At 36.0% G+C, this 14428-nt stretch overlaps 1 protein-coding gene and 1 long non-coding RNA gene across 2 annotated transcripts; both read left to right on the top strand.

Moving 5' to 3' along the window:
- The first annotated feature begins 69 nt into the window (after window positions 1-69).
- LOC139715176 (uncharacterized) lies at window positions 70-2639 on the top strand. The gene is made up of 2 exons (XR_011709802.1): window positions 70-143; window positions 1268-2639. It is a non-coding gene; the product is annotated as an uncharacterized lncRNA (long non-coding RNA).
- A 4840-nt stretch (window positions 2640-7479) lies between these two features.
- On the top strand, window positions 7480-13408 carry LOC139715175 (C2 domain-containing protein 5-like; the record flags this gene model as incomplete). The annotated part of the gene is made up of 6 exons (XM_071626773.1): window positions 7480-7563; window positions 8571-8657; window positions 9513-9602; window positions 10112-10175; window positions 10787-10875; window positions 13283-13408. Coding segments are annotated over exons 1-6 (540 nt in total), but the record flags the coding sequence as incomplete, so codon positions are not given.
- Between the last annotated feature and the right edge of the window lie 1020 nt (window positions 13409-14428).

Genomic DNA, 14428 nt, shown 5'->3' with positions numbered 1-14428 from the left:
CTGACTTATTGCATATATGTAGGAAAGTATCTGTGTTTTATTTACATGATGTAATTCTCTTTCTTGCTCAGATTGTGGATTATGCAGGGGACCGCAAATTGGAAGCCATGATTTCATTTCTAGAGTCGGGAGGAAAAGATATGGTAAGCAACACACCCATGTTGTTAGACACAACCCATACTGTTAGACACACACCCATGTTGTTAGACAGAACCCATATTGTTAGACACACACCCATGTTGTTAGACACACATCTATGTTGTTAGACACAACCCATACTGTTAGACACACACCTATGTTGTTAGACACAACCCATACTGTTAGACACACACCCATGTTGTTAGACACAACCCGTACTGTTAGACACAACCCATACTGTTAAACACATATCTATGCTATAAGTCGCACACCCATGCTGTATGGCACACATTTGTGCTATCAGCCACACACTCGTGCTATAAGTCACACATCTATGTTATAAGACACACACCCATGCTACTGTTATCAGTCACACAGCCATGAATGTAGCCACATACCCATGCTGTTCTTTGTACATGTATTATAAGATTTCATTTTTTCAGTTCTTACAAGCACCATTACTGTATAAAAGGAAAAAAAAATCAATGTAGAATGTGAATGACTGGAGAAATGAAGAAAGTGCAGTATATGAATTGACAGGCAAAAGTCAGAATAAAAAAAAAACCCTCATTTTTTTAAAGACTGGCAGAGATAATTGTTTCTGAACGATTTGTTATTGCCCTTTAATACACATATTATGTCATATATCAGGGCTCCACACTAACTTCTATTTTTGGTGGCTCAAAGGCAAACATCCGACCTTTTTTGGTGGCCTGATCAGGCCACAAAATTCTTTATTTCTGAAATTTTGGTGGCCCGACTTGCGTTTTTGGTGGCCATGGGCCACCGGGGCCACCGTTAGTGTTGAGCCCTGCATATATGCATGCCCCCTTTCAGGTTGCAAAAAGAGACAATTTCTTGGATATTTCCAAATATGCCTTAAATGTGCACATTACAGAATAAACTAAATCACAATGAATTTTGTCACACCAACATTGCATCTTTATGCATGCATATCATTCCATACACATGCCAGTTTTCATGCATTCAGAGCCAACTTTTCACATTTGCAGCATTATGAAATTGTCAGTTTGAAATCTATATCTTGGTATCATGTTTAATCAACATATTTGTGTGATATTACCATTGGATGGATGTTTGATGAGCTTCATTCTTTCATTATTCCCAGGGTGATGCTGAGGAATTGGATGATGAGGATGATGATGAAGTCCTTGAGGAGGATGAGGGAGGTGATGGCCAATCCAGGGATGAACTTTAAATTACATCATTAAACCAACAACTTTTTGTTAGTTAACATCAAATCCTGGGATAAAGTCCATCCCAAGTCTTGCATGAAAACCTTGATTGGACATATTTTCTGAAGGTTATCATGTAATTTCTGAAGGTGATATGTAATCACGGGTGAATGTTCTGATACACATTGGGGCATTCTTTGCATAGTACATGAAGTGTTTAGAACCTGTGGATCAAAGACAGTGATTATTGAACATACCATTGGAAATTTTAAATCTAGAGAATGCTGCCAAACTTGGTTTTGTGATCTTTATGTGCAACACTTTTCTTTGTGTAGTCTGTAGTTGAGAGCTTCCATTGAGATGCAAACATGTTGTATCTTCATATGAGTCTAGTAGAGATTTTATAAATTTCAGTGGTCACATGGTATTGGGTTTCAAACATGGGTTTCATTTGAGGTTGACTCTTATCATTGCTTTCTGTAAATTTTTGTTTTGCTCTCTTTTACCCTTTTGACTTGGGATGGACTCGAAAGCAACTTTAGAGTCATTCCATGTTGGGCATAGCACACATGGCAACATAAACTGTGCTTGTTATAGCTACATGTACTTTAAAGGATTTGTCACAGTTTTTCTTATTGCAGGTATTTTATTTTGTTGTGGTGTGAGATATACTGTTATGAGTTATTAGTGACTAATTGGATGTGAGGTTCGATGAGGTTCATTCAAAGGCTAAAGCCATTCAATCCAGTCCATGTACAATCTCAGTGCCTGTGAACCAGAATGAGTGTTACTACCAATTTTTGCTTGGTGACGTACTTGTTCATGCTGTTCACTAAACTATTTACCCAAATAGTCCTTAAGGATACCAACATTATGTAGAGCATACTCTTTGCTGCACATGCATATGTGACTAGATTCAGTCACTCTCAGTTTTCTTGTACCTCTATTAATAAGCAGTATGGACAATAGCTGTACCCCCTCTCTCTCTGTTTACCAAGTTACAACACTGATTTATCATGTGTGGACCTCAAGGGAATCTTGCCACTGCTGATGTACTTTATGATATATGAAGCATTATTTAAACTTGACACATCACTTGCTTCGGGTGTCATGTTCGGTAGCACTATGTAATTATTATGGGTAGGTGAGCAGTCCAGTAAAACTTTATCCAGTATTCCAGAATGTCTCATAAGACTAATGCCTTGAAATACTGTACAAGGCTGATCAGTGATAAGCACACTAGGAGAGTCTTTTGACCACTGATAACAACAGGATATGGTCCCCCCCCCCCTCCAAAGAAAAGAAGTTGTCTGAAATACGATGTGCTTTATAATGGGCTGGTGCTTTAGGGGAAGAAGATGTCTCTGAGCCAGCGATCCATTTTTTTTTGTCTAGCTGTTGTAAGTTGAGGTTCATGAAAGTAAAAGCAATGATGGGTCAGTTCATTTGAACTGGAAGATTTTAACCCCAGTACAGGCCTACTGAATGCGTGTTGGGGTGGGGTGGCATCCTTGCAATGTGAGATATTGCCGTTTGATATTTTGTTGCAAAACGCCTATTCACATTTAACGTACAACTACATTATATTTAAATTGTGTATACTATGCACTGCAATGGGTGATGTGTATAAAAAAAAATGTTAGGTGCCGGTTGATTAATCAAAGACTGGGCAGATTTTGAGCGAGGTTATGAGTTGCCCTTTGGCTTTCTTGTTCAACTTTGTCACAAAGAAATTGTTATTGTGCAGTTCATCCCAACTTTTATTATTGTCTCCCAATAAAAAAAAAGAAAAACAAATTAATCAATCTTGTGGTTGTTCTTGATTTCATGCTGCATACTGTATGTGTGTTACAGTCTACAATGCTTCCCATGGGAACCATATCTGAATACAAGTAATGAATATTCTTGGTTTATTCTTGACAAAAATACGAGTTGCCAAGAAGTATTCAACGACGTTTTTGTGATATCCATGAGCCATGCATTGGTGCCTGAAGCATTTTTTTTCTTTGTACAGTACGTTACACAGTGCACTCCGATTATAACCAACAGGGTTGTAACAAAATTCTGGTTACAACGAAGTAAAATTTCAAGCTGCAACATTATTAGCTCTATGCATTTTTATTGTTTATTTTTTTGGTTATAACGAAATTTCGACATAACGAAAGAAAACTGCCGGTCCCGAGGAATTCGTTATAACGGGAGTCCACTGTACAATGTACAACTGTAATGATAGCTGGAGAAAAATCCAGCATGTTTGACATGACAGGCTGATTTAGAATTAGAAGTCCTGAACATGAGGGGCAAAGATCAAAGGCAAATACAAGCTGTAATCACATTTTAAGTAAATTAAAAATTACCCACCCTTCTTCAGGACACGAAAAATATTTTATTTTTTAATGTTGGTGGCTTGAAAAAGAAAGGTATGGGCCTGAAATAGAAGGAAACATAACTGTTACAATCTACATGTACACGTATTATGAACTTTAGTTTCCCGATCGGCCACAAAAGATATACAGTATCTTATATATATATATATATATATATATAAATATATATATATATATATATATATATATATATTATATATATATATATATATATATATATATATATAAATATATATATACACACACACACACACATATATATATATATATATACATTCTTTTTTTTTAATGTATTTATTTATAATATGGTGGCCCTACACAAATCTTTAGTGTCACTGGTCCACTGAGCCATGGCTAATATAATGTATCCCGATTTTAATGCGTGCTATACTTGGAAATGCTATACATAGGTGTCACCTTAACTTTTCGTTTTTATGTCGGTTCTTTTCACAATGATTTAAAAGGCAAGCTTCTCTGTGTTTGTATCCTACATTATTTTCTACCTTGCATTCTTAGTACAATGTATACCAGTTTCGTTTTAATATCAGACGGTGTCTTTCTCACAAAATATGACGTTGTGATACCGCCTCGGTAAATATCGTGCCAAGTCGACTTCCTTCAGATAATCATTATCATTTTGCTTTTTCATTTCATTGTCACTTCGATGCTGAATGTCAATTTGATGCTAGTTCGATGTAAAGAAATAAGATGCAAATGCAGTAGGAAATTTCAACGTTTTGTACGTGTCAAAAAATGAAATATGTCTGTCCTTTTCGTCGTCGATCTCATTCTGCTTATAAAACATGAGAAACGCAGCGCACTTATTTCATTTTGGACCCAAATCAAATCATATATCGCCAGAATTATTAAGTCTTCTCATTCTCCGGTTTTCACAACACAATTGATTTAGCCTATTGGGAGGAGTCGATTCGACGCTTCGATATGAGAATGCATGTAAGCTCTTCATTGACTACTTTATACGTGCGATACTCATGGCTGAACTTGCTTTTCTGTTTATTCAAAAAAAATCATACATGTATTAACCTAAACTTTGTAACTCCGTGTAAAGTGTGCGTAACGCATCTGAACCAATTCTCAAGTCGACCGATTTCTCTGATCCAGTGTGTTTCGACTTACGCGAGGGATTCTTCAAATTTTGCATATCCCCTTTGCAAACGTTGTGAAATTTTGCGTGGTTATTAAGGAATAATGTCTCCCAACTTCGTGTATGAAAAGTTTAAAGAAGTGAAAAACTAACCCAAAAATCTTACCCTTTTGTCCCGAGAATAACGTTTGATTTTTTTTTAATGGGGGGGGGGGGGGTTCCGTACAGATTCACAGGAAATCTATATTATTGTTTCCCAATCCGTCATAGAAATTAAGATTCCAGGGATCAAGATTACCCACCTCTACCAAGTGATCTCTATCATTTACCAGCTTCTGAAAGAAAGCTATTTAAGGGTTGTAATAGGGACACGTGAACTTTAATATCATCATATTATTGTTTTACCAGCACATCAAACATCCCTGACAGATCATCTAAGGCAAAGTGTCCATTAACACAGAGATTGAAAAGGCAAATAACGGCTAAAAAATTACATTCTGCAAGATTTTTTTTCATTTTGGCATAAAGATCAAGCTTCATTTTTTATTGTTATTATCACTGCATACAAGTATGTCTCGTTTTGTCACTTGAAACTCATCAACATTAAATTTACATCCTAAATGCCGCAGTTGCATTCTCCTTAATCAATAAAAAAAAAATGAATGTAATTTTATCCAAATTGTATTCAGCATTCAATCCACCAAGTAGCCTACACTCAGATGAACATGAAATAATGATATATTGTTCCAATATCTTTGAATAGCTATTCCTTTGTAGGTTACACCACTTAGGAATACAATGTACCAGAAAAGGAAGCCAACAAGTATCGTTTTATACATCCACACAATAAACGGACATTATATGAATTGTATGCAATTACCTTCGGACCTTTTTATTATCATCGACAATGTAGACGACTATAGACAGACGCCACTTCAACTTACACGGTGTCGACTGAATGCTATATATAAAGAAAATTCATTAAACGTTTTACTCTTCCACCAGACTATTGCAACTCCTTCCTTTTTCTACTAGCAAAGAATGAGATACAAAATGTGAATGTAAGACGCGCGCATGCTGATGATAAGATCGGTTGTATACTGTATATATAGATACTGTATATTTTATATACTATATATGCTATGTATATGCTTGTTAGCCGCTTCAGTATATTCCTACTTTTCTTCAAGATGCATGTGCTGAATTACTTATGTCTATGTCTGTAATTAACCGCAATCAAAGAGTGATCAGAGATTGATTTTGATCTAGATTTCGACTCTATATTAATGTCTTAAAAGAAGAATGAAAGTGAACAACCTTGTTTTAATCTTTAAATTTCCAGACGTCAAATTAAGTTTATTTTTACGTTTTCAATACGATGAACGATTAAAGTCGTACGATGAAAAAAACAACAACAACAGAATACATTCTGACCATTAAAAGTTTTAAGTCGGGTCTAGTCTAAAGTGAGAAATAGTGTCATGTACAATTCAAATCACTTTAACTGTCTCTATTTTGCTTTAGGATTGTAGTAGCCCTCCTTTTTAGGCACGAACCCTCGTTCTATGCAGGAGTAAGCTGTCTCGTTCACTGTGTCCTTGGCACTGTAAGGTGTTATACCCAGTACTTGTCGAAGCTGATTATCATGTCGTTTAGCCAAAAGGTGGAGCCACATGGAAGAGAAAAGAAAGGGCAATAATCATTAGTACTGCATGTATTATAGTCACTGCATCGTCATCTTCGATAACGTTTTCATTATTTCATTTTGGTTATTACATGTTATATTTGTGCTATCAGTTTTGTTACTGTTTTTCACAATGTGAGGAAAATGGAGCATGCTGTATACATGTATTGAACTGAATTGAATAGAATGGATTTATTTACTATCAAAATTTGCAGCTCAATGGCTGAATTGTGTCTGATTTCCACTGATAAACGCACAATTACAATGTATAAAAATACTCTAGTTGTGACTGTCAACAGCACTCTAGGAGCGAGATGTAGCCTGCACGTATATGGTGTTATTGTCACCACTGTGGTAGGACCTATACTGCAATAATGACAACATGACAGTGTATCATAGTACCATAATCAGACAGATAGCCATCATAAAAAGAGTAATATCTTCCTTATGTTAAAAAAAAAAAAAAAAAAAAAAAAAAAAGACTGATCCAAATCTTTACAATCAGTTTCATCCTAATCACTTGACCACGTGATTAACTATGTCATCTTTATTGATTTCAGCATGAAAATTGATCATCAGAGGAAGGAGGTTAATAAGTTGAGAAGAGAAAAGCGTCACCAACAACAGTCAAGATGAAAAAAAAAAAACGGACTTTTGTTTCGATGTTTCTTTTGAATTTTTGGTAATCTCATCTTGTAATTTGTACTTTGCCCGTGTCGGGATTTAGGCATTATATATATATTTTTTTATTTTTTTTTTATTTTTATTTTTATTTTTTGAACTGTCCTTTCATGTCTATACTCTAGTCAGGCACGGCATGGTAACTATATACATTGTACTGTTAGCTGGGCATGTATTACGCCCGAACAGAAACTTGTAGAAACAGGTTAATTTGGACTGATTGTCAAACTGAGAAGCAGACTTACCCGTTTGTCAGAGTAGGCGTACGTGTGCCCCACCAGTTTGGACATGGTCTTCACTTCAGAGTTGAAGATACCCATCAATCGTAAGAGGAAATTTGGAGCGACTGTCGTGACAGGTTTGTATCCTGTAGTGAGTATACGGCGAGGAGAGAACATCGTACCGTCTGTATAAGTCCACTTTGAGATTATTATTTTCACGCTTTCTTCTATTTATCTCTTTTAACCTTTCACCAGAGCAGCGCAAGAGAAAGAAATATATCATGCGGGTTTTGAACATAATATGGCATGTAAATACTACCTCAAGTGAATAGAAGAACTTGTGCCTAAATTCTTTCTGGTAAGAACTTAGCCTGTAGAACAGTGCAAGATAGCAAACTCTCCGTGCCTTTATTCCGCAAATATATATTTTTCTTATGATTTAACATCATCTTATAAAAACAATGACAGATGAACAAGGGAGGCATATATATAGTATATATATATATATATAATATATATAGATATATATATTCAATTGAAACAGTAGAGTAATTCATATTGTTGTCATTGTCATTCTTTCTGAAATAAACATTGATGGACAGTTCGAAATGATAAAAGTCTTGCCTTAAAACAAGGATTAGGCGTCTACTTCTGTGTTGGTTATTTCATATTTACCTTTATCCGAGAATTCATCAACCAAAAACTGGGAGATATCCCTCATCATCATGCAGTATGGCGCCACGATGTGCCTATTGCCTGCATGATGGAGTGAAAACAAGACGAAGACCAATGCAGGTGTGAACAGGGAAAAGATCAATACAGGTAATGGGGAAAACACCAACGCAAGGGTTGTTTGAAATAAGCCCTGTCATCGCCCTATAAACGGTGTGTGTGTGTGTGTGTGTGTGTGTGTGTGTGGTGTGTGGTGTGTGTGTGTTGTCTTTTACAACTGTTAATTAACTTTATTTCAGTGTTCACTTCAATTTCATATATTTTCAACAATTGAAGTGAACACTGACATAGGTAAGCTGAAATGATAAGGGCACGCATAGAGGAAGAAAGTAAAATACATTCTTGCAAATCTTTGTAGTTTACGGGGGACAAACAACCCTCAATTTTGTATAGATTAATCTTTGTGTGTGTATGTTGATCTTACAGACCATCACCATGATGCGCAGGTCATCCCTTTCTGATACCTGTGGAACCACCAAAGTTGTGACGGGACTCATCCAAGAAATGATACAGGTTGGTCCAGTGATCAGTTGACCATGTGGTAAGAGCACTAGTAGAGGTAAATCCTCTCTAAAGTCCAGCTTGGCTGCACACAGTCATTTTTGTGCTTCTGACCCAGAGGCTGCTAGAGATATGTTTAATTCAGGTTGTCTTTCTGTCTATCCATTTGTTCCAGACCCGTTATCACATACATGTACCATTATGTAGGAAATGCCCTTGGGTGGATTTTAATGATATGTGGCCAAAGCGTGGTGTATACGGCGTAGAGGTACTGAATAGATTTTAGGCCAAATCTGCTTGGTCAAAGATCAAAGGTTAAAGATCACCAAACTCACTGAGGCTAAAGATGTCACTTCCAAGCTGAATAAATGGTAATATATACTGTAAAACGAGGAATGTTCACATGCATTTTAATTTTGCGAGCACCAAGATTGGCGAAAATAAAATGTACGCAAAAATTCTCGTCTACGCTGTATGCATTGCACGCCAGTGTTAATTCACGAAAATTTCATGCCACAAAAGAGGCCGTCAGCTCCAATTTGGGAAAATTTCATGCCGCAAATATATCATGTTTTACAGTAGTAGGAAGCATTATTATTGTATCTTCTGAAGATGTGGTGGTCGCAGTCCTGATAGTGACCTCTCTGTATCTTTGAAGAAGGAATGAGATATGTGGACAGCTGGCCCAAACTTGGTTTTGCATGTGCAACTCCCCAGCAAGATTGTAGATGATTGCATGATAAGAATCTGGCCATCTTTCTGACTTGGCATGCTGAGTAATCATTCCTGTGTTCTTATATTTTTCTTTTTATCTTTTTATTTTATTATGTTATGGCGCTGTTTTATTTTTCCATTTTTCACCCTCAGGGGATTTGCTTCAAGCTTCGGAACCTGACACCATGCTGTCTCTGTAACATGGACATAGAATTCATCCTGGATGAAGATGAAATCATACAGGTATGACAAACCAGATGCTGATTGTTCTGTGAATGTTTGTACATGTTGTCGGATGTAGAATGCTTCATATACATCGATGTTTTCAATTCATACAAGTTGTTGGCATGTTATGACACAGAAACCTTTCCTTGGTTGGGGGTGATCATACAATGGAAGTTAGACTGCTACCAACCTCTAAGAATTTGTGGTCATGCTTTCATCCAGTAAATTGCAAGACAAGCAAACATCAAGGAGATAACAGCATGACTATTACTTGGCCTGTCCACAAGTTGTTCAAAGTTGATTGAAGCCTGATTTCTTTCGTATTACCATGTTATGACATTTATAATGTGTCTAACTATGTACTGTGTTGTGGAAAACAAGAAACTAATTGAAACCAAAGAAATATATTGACAAATATTTTAGCATCAATATGAAAACATATTCACTTTTGTTCACATCTTTCTCTTCTATACAATGTTTGTATGTAGTTGTTTTACATTGATAACTTATCTGTTTTTTGCATTCAGATATGGTTGACTACAGCTGTGGTTGGCATGAAGCCCATTGCAAAAAATGTTCCAGTGCAAAAAGGTAAAGTAAATCATTCAATCCAATCCAATTCAGCAAATCTTCTTTTCAATGAAGAAAACGTATCATAATGCTTACACAACTTATAGATGAGCAACATAGGTGAAGAAATGGCATTCACATCGCAATGTTTACCAGATATACATGCATGACAAAACTTAACAAAAAAAAAGTATTCAAACAAAATGCAAGATATGTTAGCACAATAATTAGAAAAAAAAAATGTTGGAATTGAGAAATCAACTTGAAATGCACTCAATATTTACACTCAACATATCGTGTGGACAAAACACTTGTGCGTGGACTTTCCTTTCGCAGATCTTGACACCTTGCAAAATTTGTGAAAGTTTTGTGCACACTAAAATTTGTGGTTTTTACGGTAGTCTTCTGTGAATTCTGTGCAGATTGAACAAAGAATTAAACAGATATGCAAAGAGAGAAAGATAGAGAAAGAGACAGACAGACAGACAGACTGAGAGGGAAAAAAAATCTTAACCTGTCGAGGACGAGTCCCGAATATACTCGGGAACGTGTCTATAAGAAATGCTTCTTGTAGCAAAATCAGCCCGTCCTCAATGGTTAATTCCTGTTGTGTTTGATTACATCTGACCCAGGATCTGCAAAGCCATCAATGGATTCAGAAATGATGTTCTCCATGGACGAAGTGTCGGAGACAAACTCGCAACAACAACCAACATCAAAGGTAGTTTGACATGACTTTCTGCTCAATTTGTTTGGGTTTTATCGGGTTTTACACTGTAAAAAACATAGCTGTTGCAGAATGTGATACATGATCACAGTGTGTAGATAGGTAGGATATTTCATTGTGCGCATGGCATTTTGTCGTTAGCACACTTCTCTGTGCATGGCAGATAGTCGCTAGGCAGTGGGAGTGCGCATAGGGTTAACAACGTTCTGCCATGTGCAGGGAAGGTGTTAACAACATTCTGCCATGTGCACAACAATTGTCTTGCATCTTTCTATTTTTTAGTAATTTTGATGAAGGAAAAAAAGAAGAAGGAAGAGTTTTGATCTGTGTCGAAGGGGAGGAGACTGTTTTAATATCAAACCAAAAGTTAAGCTATTTGTTGTCCTTGTGTGTGAATATACACATGAAAGTTGTTTTGTACCAGTACGTGATAGAGTTTGACATGCTCCAAGAACACACTTTCAAACAGTGGTACACTTTATAGAACTGTATGTGTAGAATACATTGGTCACTTCATTGCGAACCGAATTGCAGTGTATTTATAACTGTATATTAAACCTCACAATATAAATGCATGATCACATGCAGTGTCAGGAGGAAAGGTGCGCCTGTTTTTGCAGATCAAGAGAATGGAGCTCATTATGGGATAGATTCCTTTGCTACCAATTCATGCTACTTGCGGCTTTTGTATTTAAGCAGTAATGTTGTAAACATAGCTACAAATTTCTCAGTTTACTGGCAGATCATGGGTTCGTCATCATAAACCTGTCCGATTGTGACTTATGAATTCACACCTGCCCGCTATTTTTATCTAACAGTTAATTCCTATTTGTTTTTCTTTTTTTTTTCTTTTTTTGACCTGAAAAAGCAAGGCTTTATCCAGCCTTGTATTCCTATTTTTGCTAATACCTGCCAATAGTGATGTATGTTACTTGAGTAAATTGGTTTTTTTTTTTTGGTGCAATATTTATTCCTATTCATTCTTATTTTTTTAAACTGAATTTCAGGGTAGTCAGGTGTTAATATTGTATCTCCTGTCACTCTGATGTGGTGTAGTATCTATTCAAAGGTGAATCATCGTCCTCATGGTTGGTTTGTCATCTAAAGAGATAAATAAAAAAACCAAGATGTCCTCGTAAGATATGCAGTCGTTGACCCAGTATAACATTTCTTATTTTGTTTGTGTATACTTGGTTCTTCATGGGTCTGTATAGGCAGCAGTTTGAATTTCCTTGCCATGAATGTTAGATTCCATGCAGTTTAGAAATGTTGGTTAATTCTCTCTGTCAAAATAGCTCTTGGTATATAGCATGATAGCTTACTATGCACAGTAAGATTTATGCTAGTATATTATATAAACTCACTGATATAATGCAAGCATTTTCGTTTCCATCCATCATACACCATAGAATCTGAGCCAATGCGACTGGAAAGGAGAATTCAGCTAGGGGTAAGTCATTGAAATCAAAACTAGTGTTATTTGTTTTGATAAAAAAGGATAATAACAGATTGTTATACGGTATGCTACGTGTACTTGTTACATTACATAGGTACAGAATTATGTGGTTCTTATAATTGTGTGGAGCCTGATTAAAGTACAACTACTTTCCATATACAATTGCAGTCACAAATGTTCACATGATTGGCCATTGAAAGTTATTTCTATCCATGTATGCACTGTATTCTTGAAATTTACATAATGCAGTTTTGTTCAAATCATCCCTTACAGGCCCTAATTAGTTGGTAACATATTTGGCTCATGGACAAATTAGAGATTTGAGAACACATATAAGAGCAAAGCAATTAATGAAGAAGTCCACTTAAATTAATATGATGGCCCTTTTATCATGCATTCTGCACTTCTGTAGGCAGAATATCAGTAAATCTAACCGACATAATTATTTTCTTCTAATTTCTGTAGTGATATCCTTGCATTTTATCTCAGTTGAAGGTATATTTGTATGTATATTTGAATAATGTATGTTATCACACTGACTTGCAGAGATCTTGTGCAGTTACGATGATGTTATAATTGACAATGAAAAATGAATTCATGCATAAAAGTGGAAATTTTCGCTATGTAGAAATTTTTGTGCCACCAGACACTGGCCGAAAAATTAAAGCATGCAGAAGTTTTTGCTCGTACAATATTTATGATTCTGTGGAATTAAAAACTCACAAAATTCCATTTACCTAACTGAGCACGAAAAATTACTCTCGCAAAAGTGTCCACTTTTACAGTATTCCTCGACATTTGTGAAATATCCCCACTTGAATCTTTGATTATCAATGCAATACATCATCATGGTACTGTAAATGTTCATCCTGTCAGTCAGACATATTAAAAATGCATGCAGAATCTATATGTTATTACCCAGTCATAACTCTTCCTGCTGTACAGGGTAAGTTGTCATGGCGACCTGAAGTTCTCATAACGCCACTGTCCATCATACCGGGAGCAACCATAGACCGTTACCTCGGCAACCTCAACCTCTTCTTCATCCGTGAGACAACATCAGTCAGAGAGGTGAGTATTGCAATTGACCACAATTCAAATCAATTCGAATCTTGATGTGAAGGATGGTAGAATTGATTAAGTTGTCATCGACTTGATAAACATCACTTGTTTGCAAGAGCTAGGCAGATAATAGAGACATTCACAGTGCCCCTGTAAATGGGTTTCATTTATTACTGGAACATGGTTCTTTAAATGGAGAACTAGTTTCTGGATAATACTTCTCAAACATATCACACAATAGAGAGTGTTTGCCATGGATGATTGTTTTCATATAAAGAATCTGAAAATGTGATGCAGCATTGTCTTGTCTCACAGTGTAACAAGAGTAAAGACCATTTCTCATCAGACCAGTGTTCAAGACAGTGGACCTTTGGTATTCAACAATTTTGCTCTTTGCTGCTTACCACTTAACCCTAATCAGGCTGGGCTTTTTTGGCTATCCTATATCTGGGGGGGGGGGGGGGATTCCGCCCCCCCTTCAGATCTCGCCTATGGAACGCGTGATCGCGCCGAAAATCGGCACACGCAACGCCCAGCGACATATACTATCAAAATGTATGGTTGCTTTCTCCGAAAAATTTCTCTTATATTTTATATTAATTAATTATTGTAATTTATGCATAAAATCAGTTTTGGGCTCTAAATCACTTATTAATGCTCTTATTAAGCTAAATTCTTTTTTAAAAATGTTTCTTGTATCATTCTCCTGAGACATAGGATTAAAAAAAAATCTGTATCGAAATTAATTTCTTATGTATTGATTGTTTTTTTAATTTCTTATGTATTTTTTTGTTTTTCGACCTTTTGTTTTTGTTTGTTTTTTTGGGTAAAATATGTCACAGACATTTTTCGAAGCTTTATTATGTTAAAATAAATTAATTTCGTCTATTCTAAGTCAAGATATGAATTTTTATGTGAATTGATTGAAAAAACACAATTTGCATTGGATTTGTACACAAAATCATGTTTTGGAGCAATTTTGGGGTTGACAAATTTTTTTCGAACGGACGTCACGTCAAAACGGGTGCA

This window comes from Diadema antillarum, unplaced genomic scaffold (genome assembly GCF_040938485.1).
Source record: "Diadema antillarum isolate AM-2024a unplaced genomic scaffold, OU_Dant_1.0 seq00003010_RagTag, whole genome shotgun sequence".
NCBI lineage: Eukaryota > Metazoa > Echinodermata > Echinoidea > Diadematoida > Diadematidae > Diadema > Diadema antillarum.
Note: the sequence above shows the minus strand (reverse complement) of the source record. Positions and strands in the feature narration are given on the sequence as shown.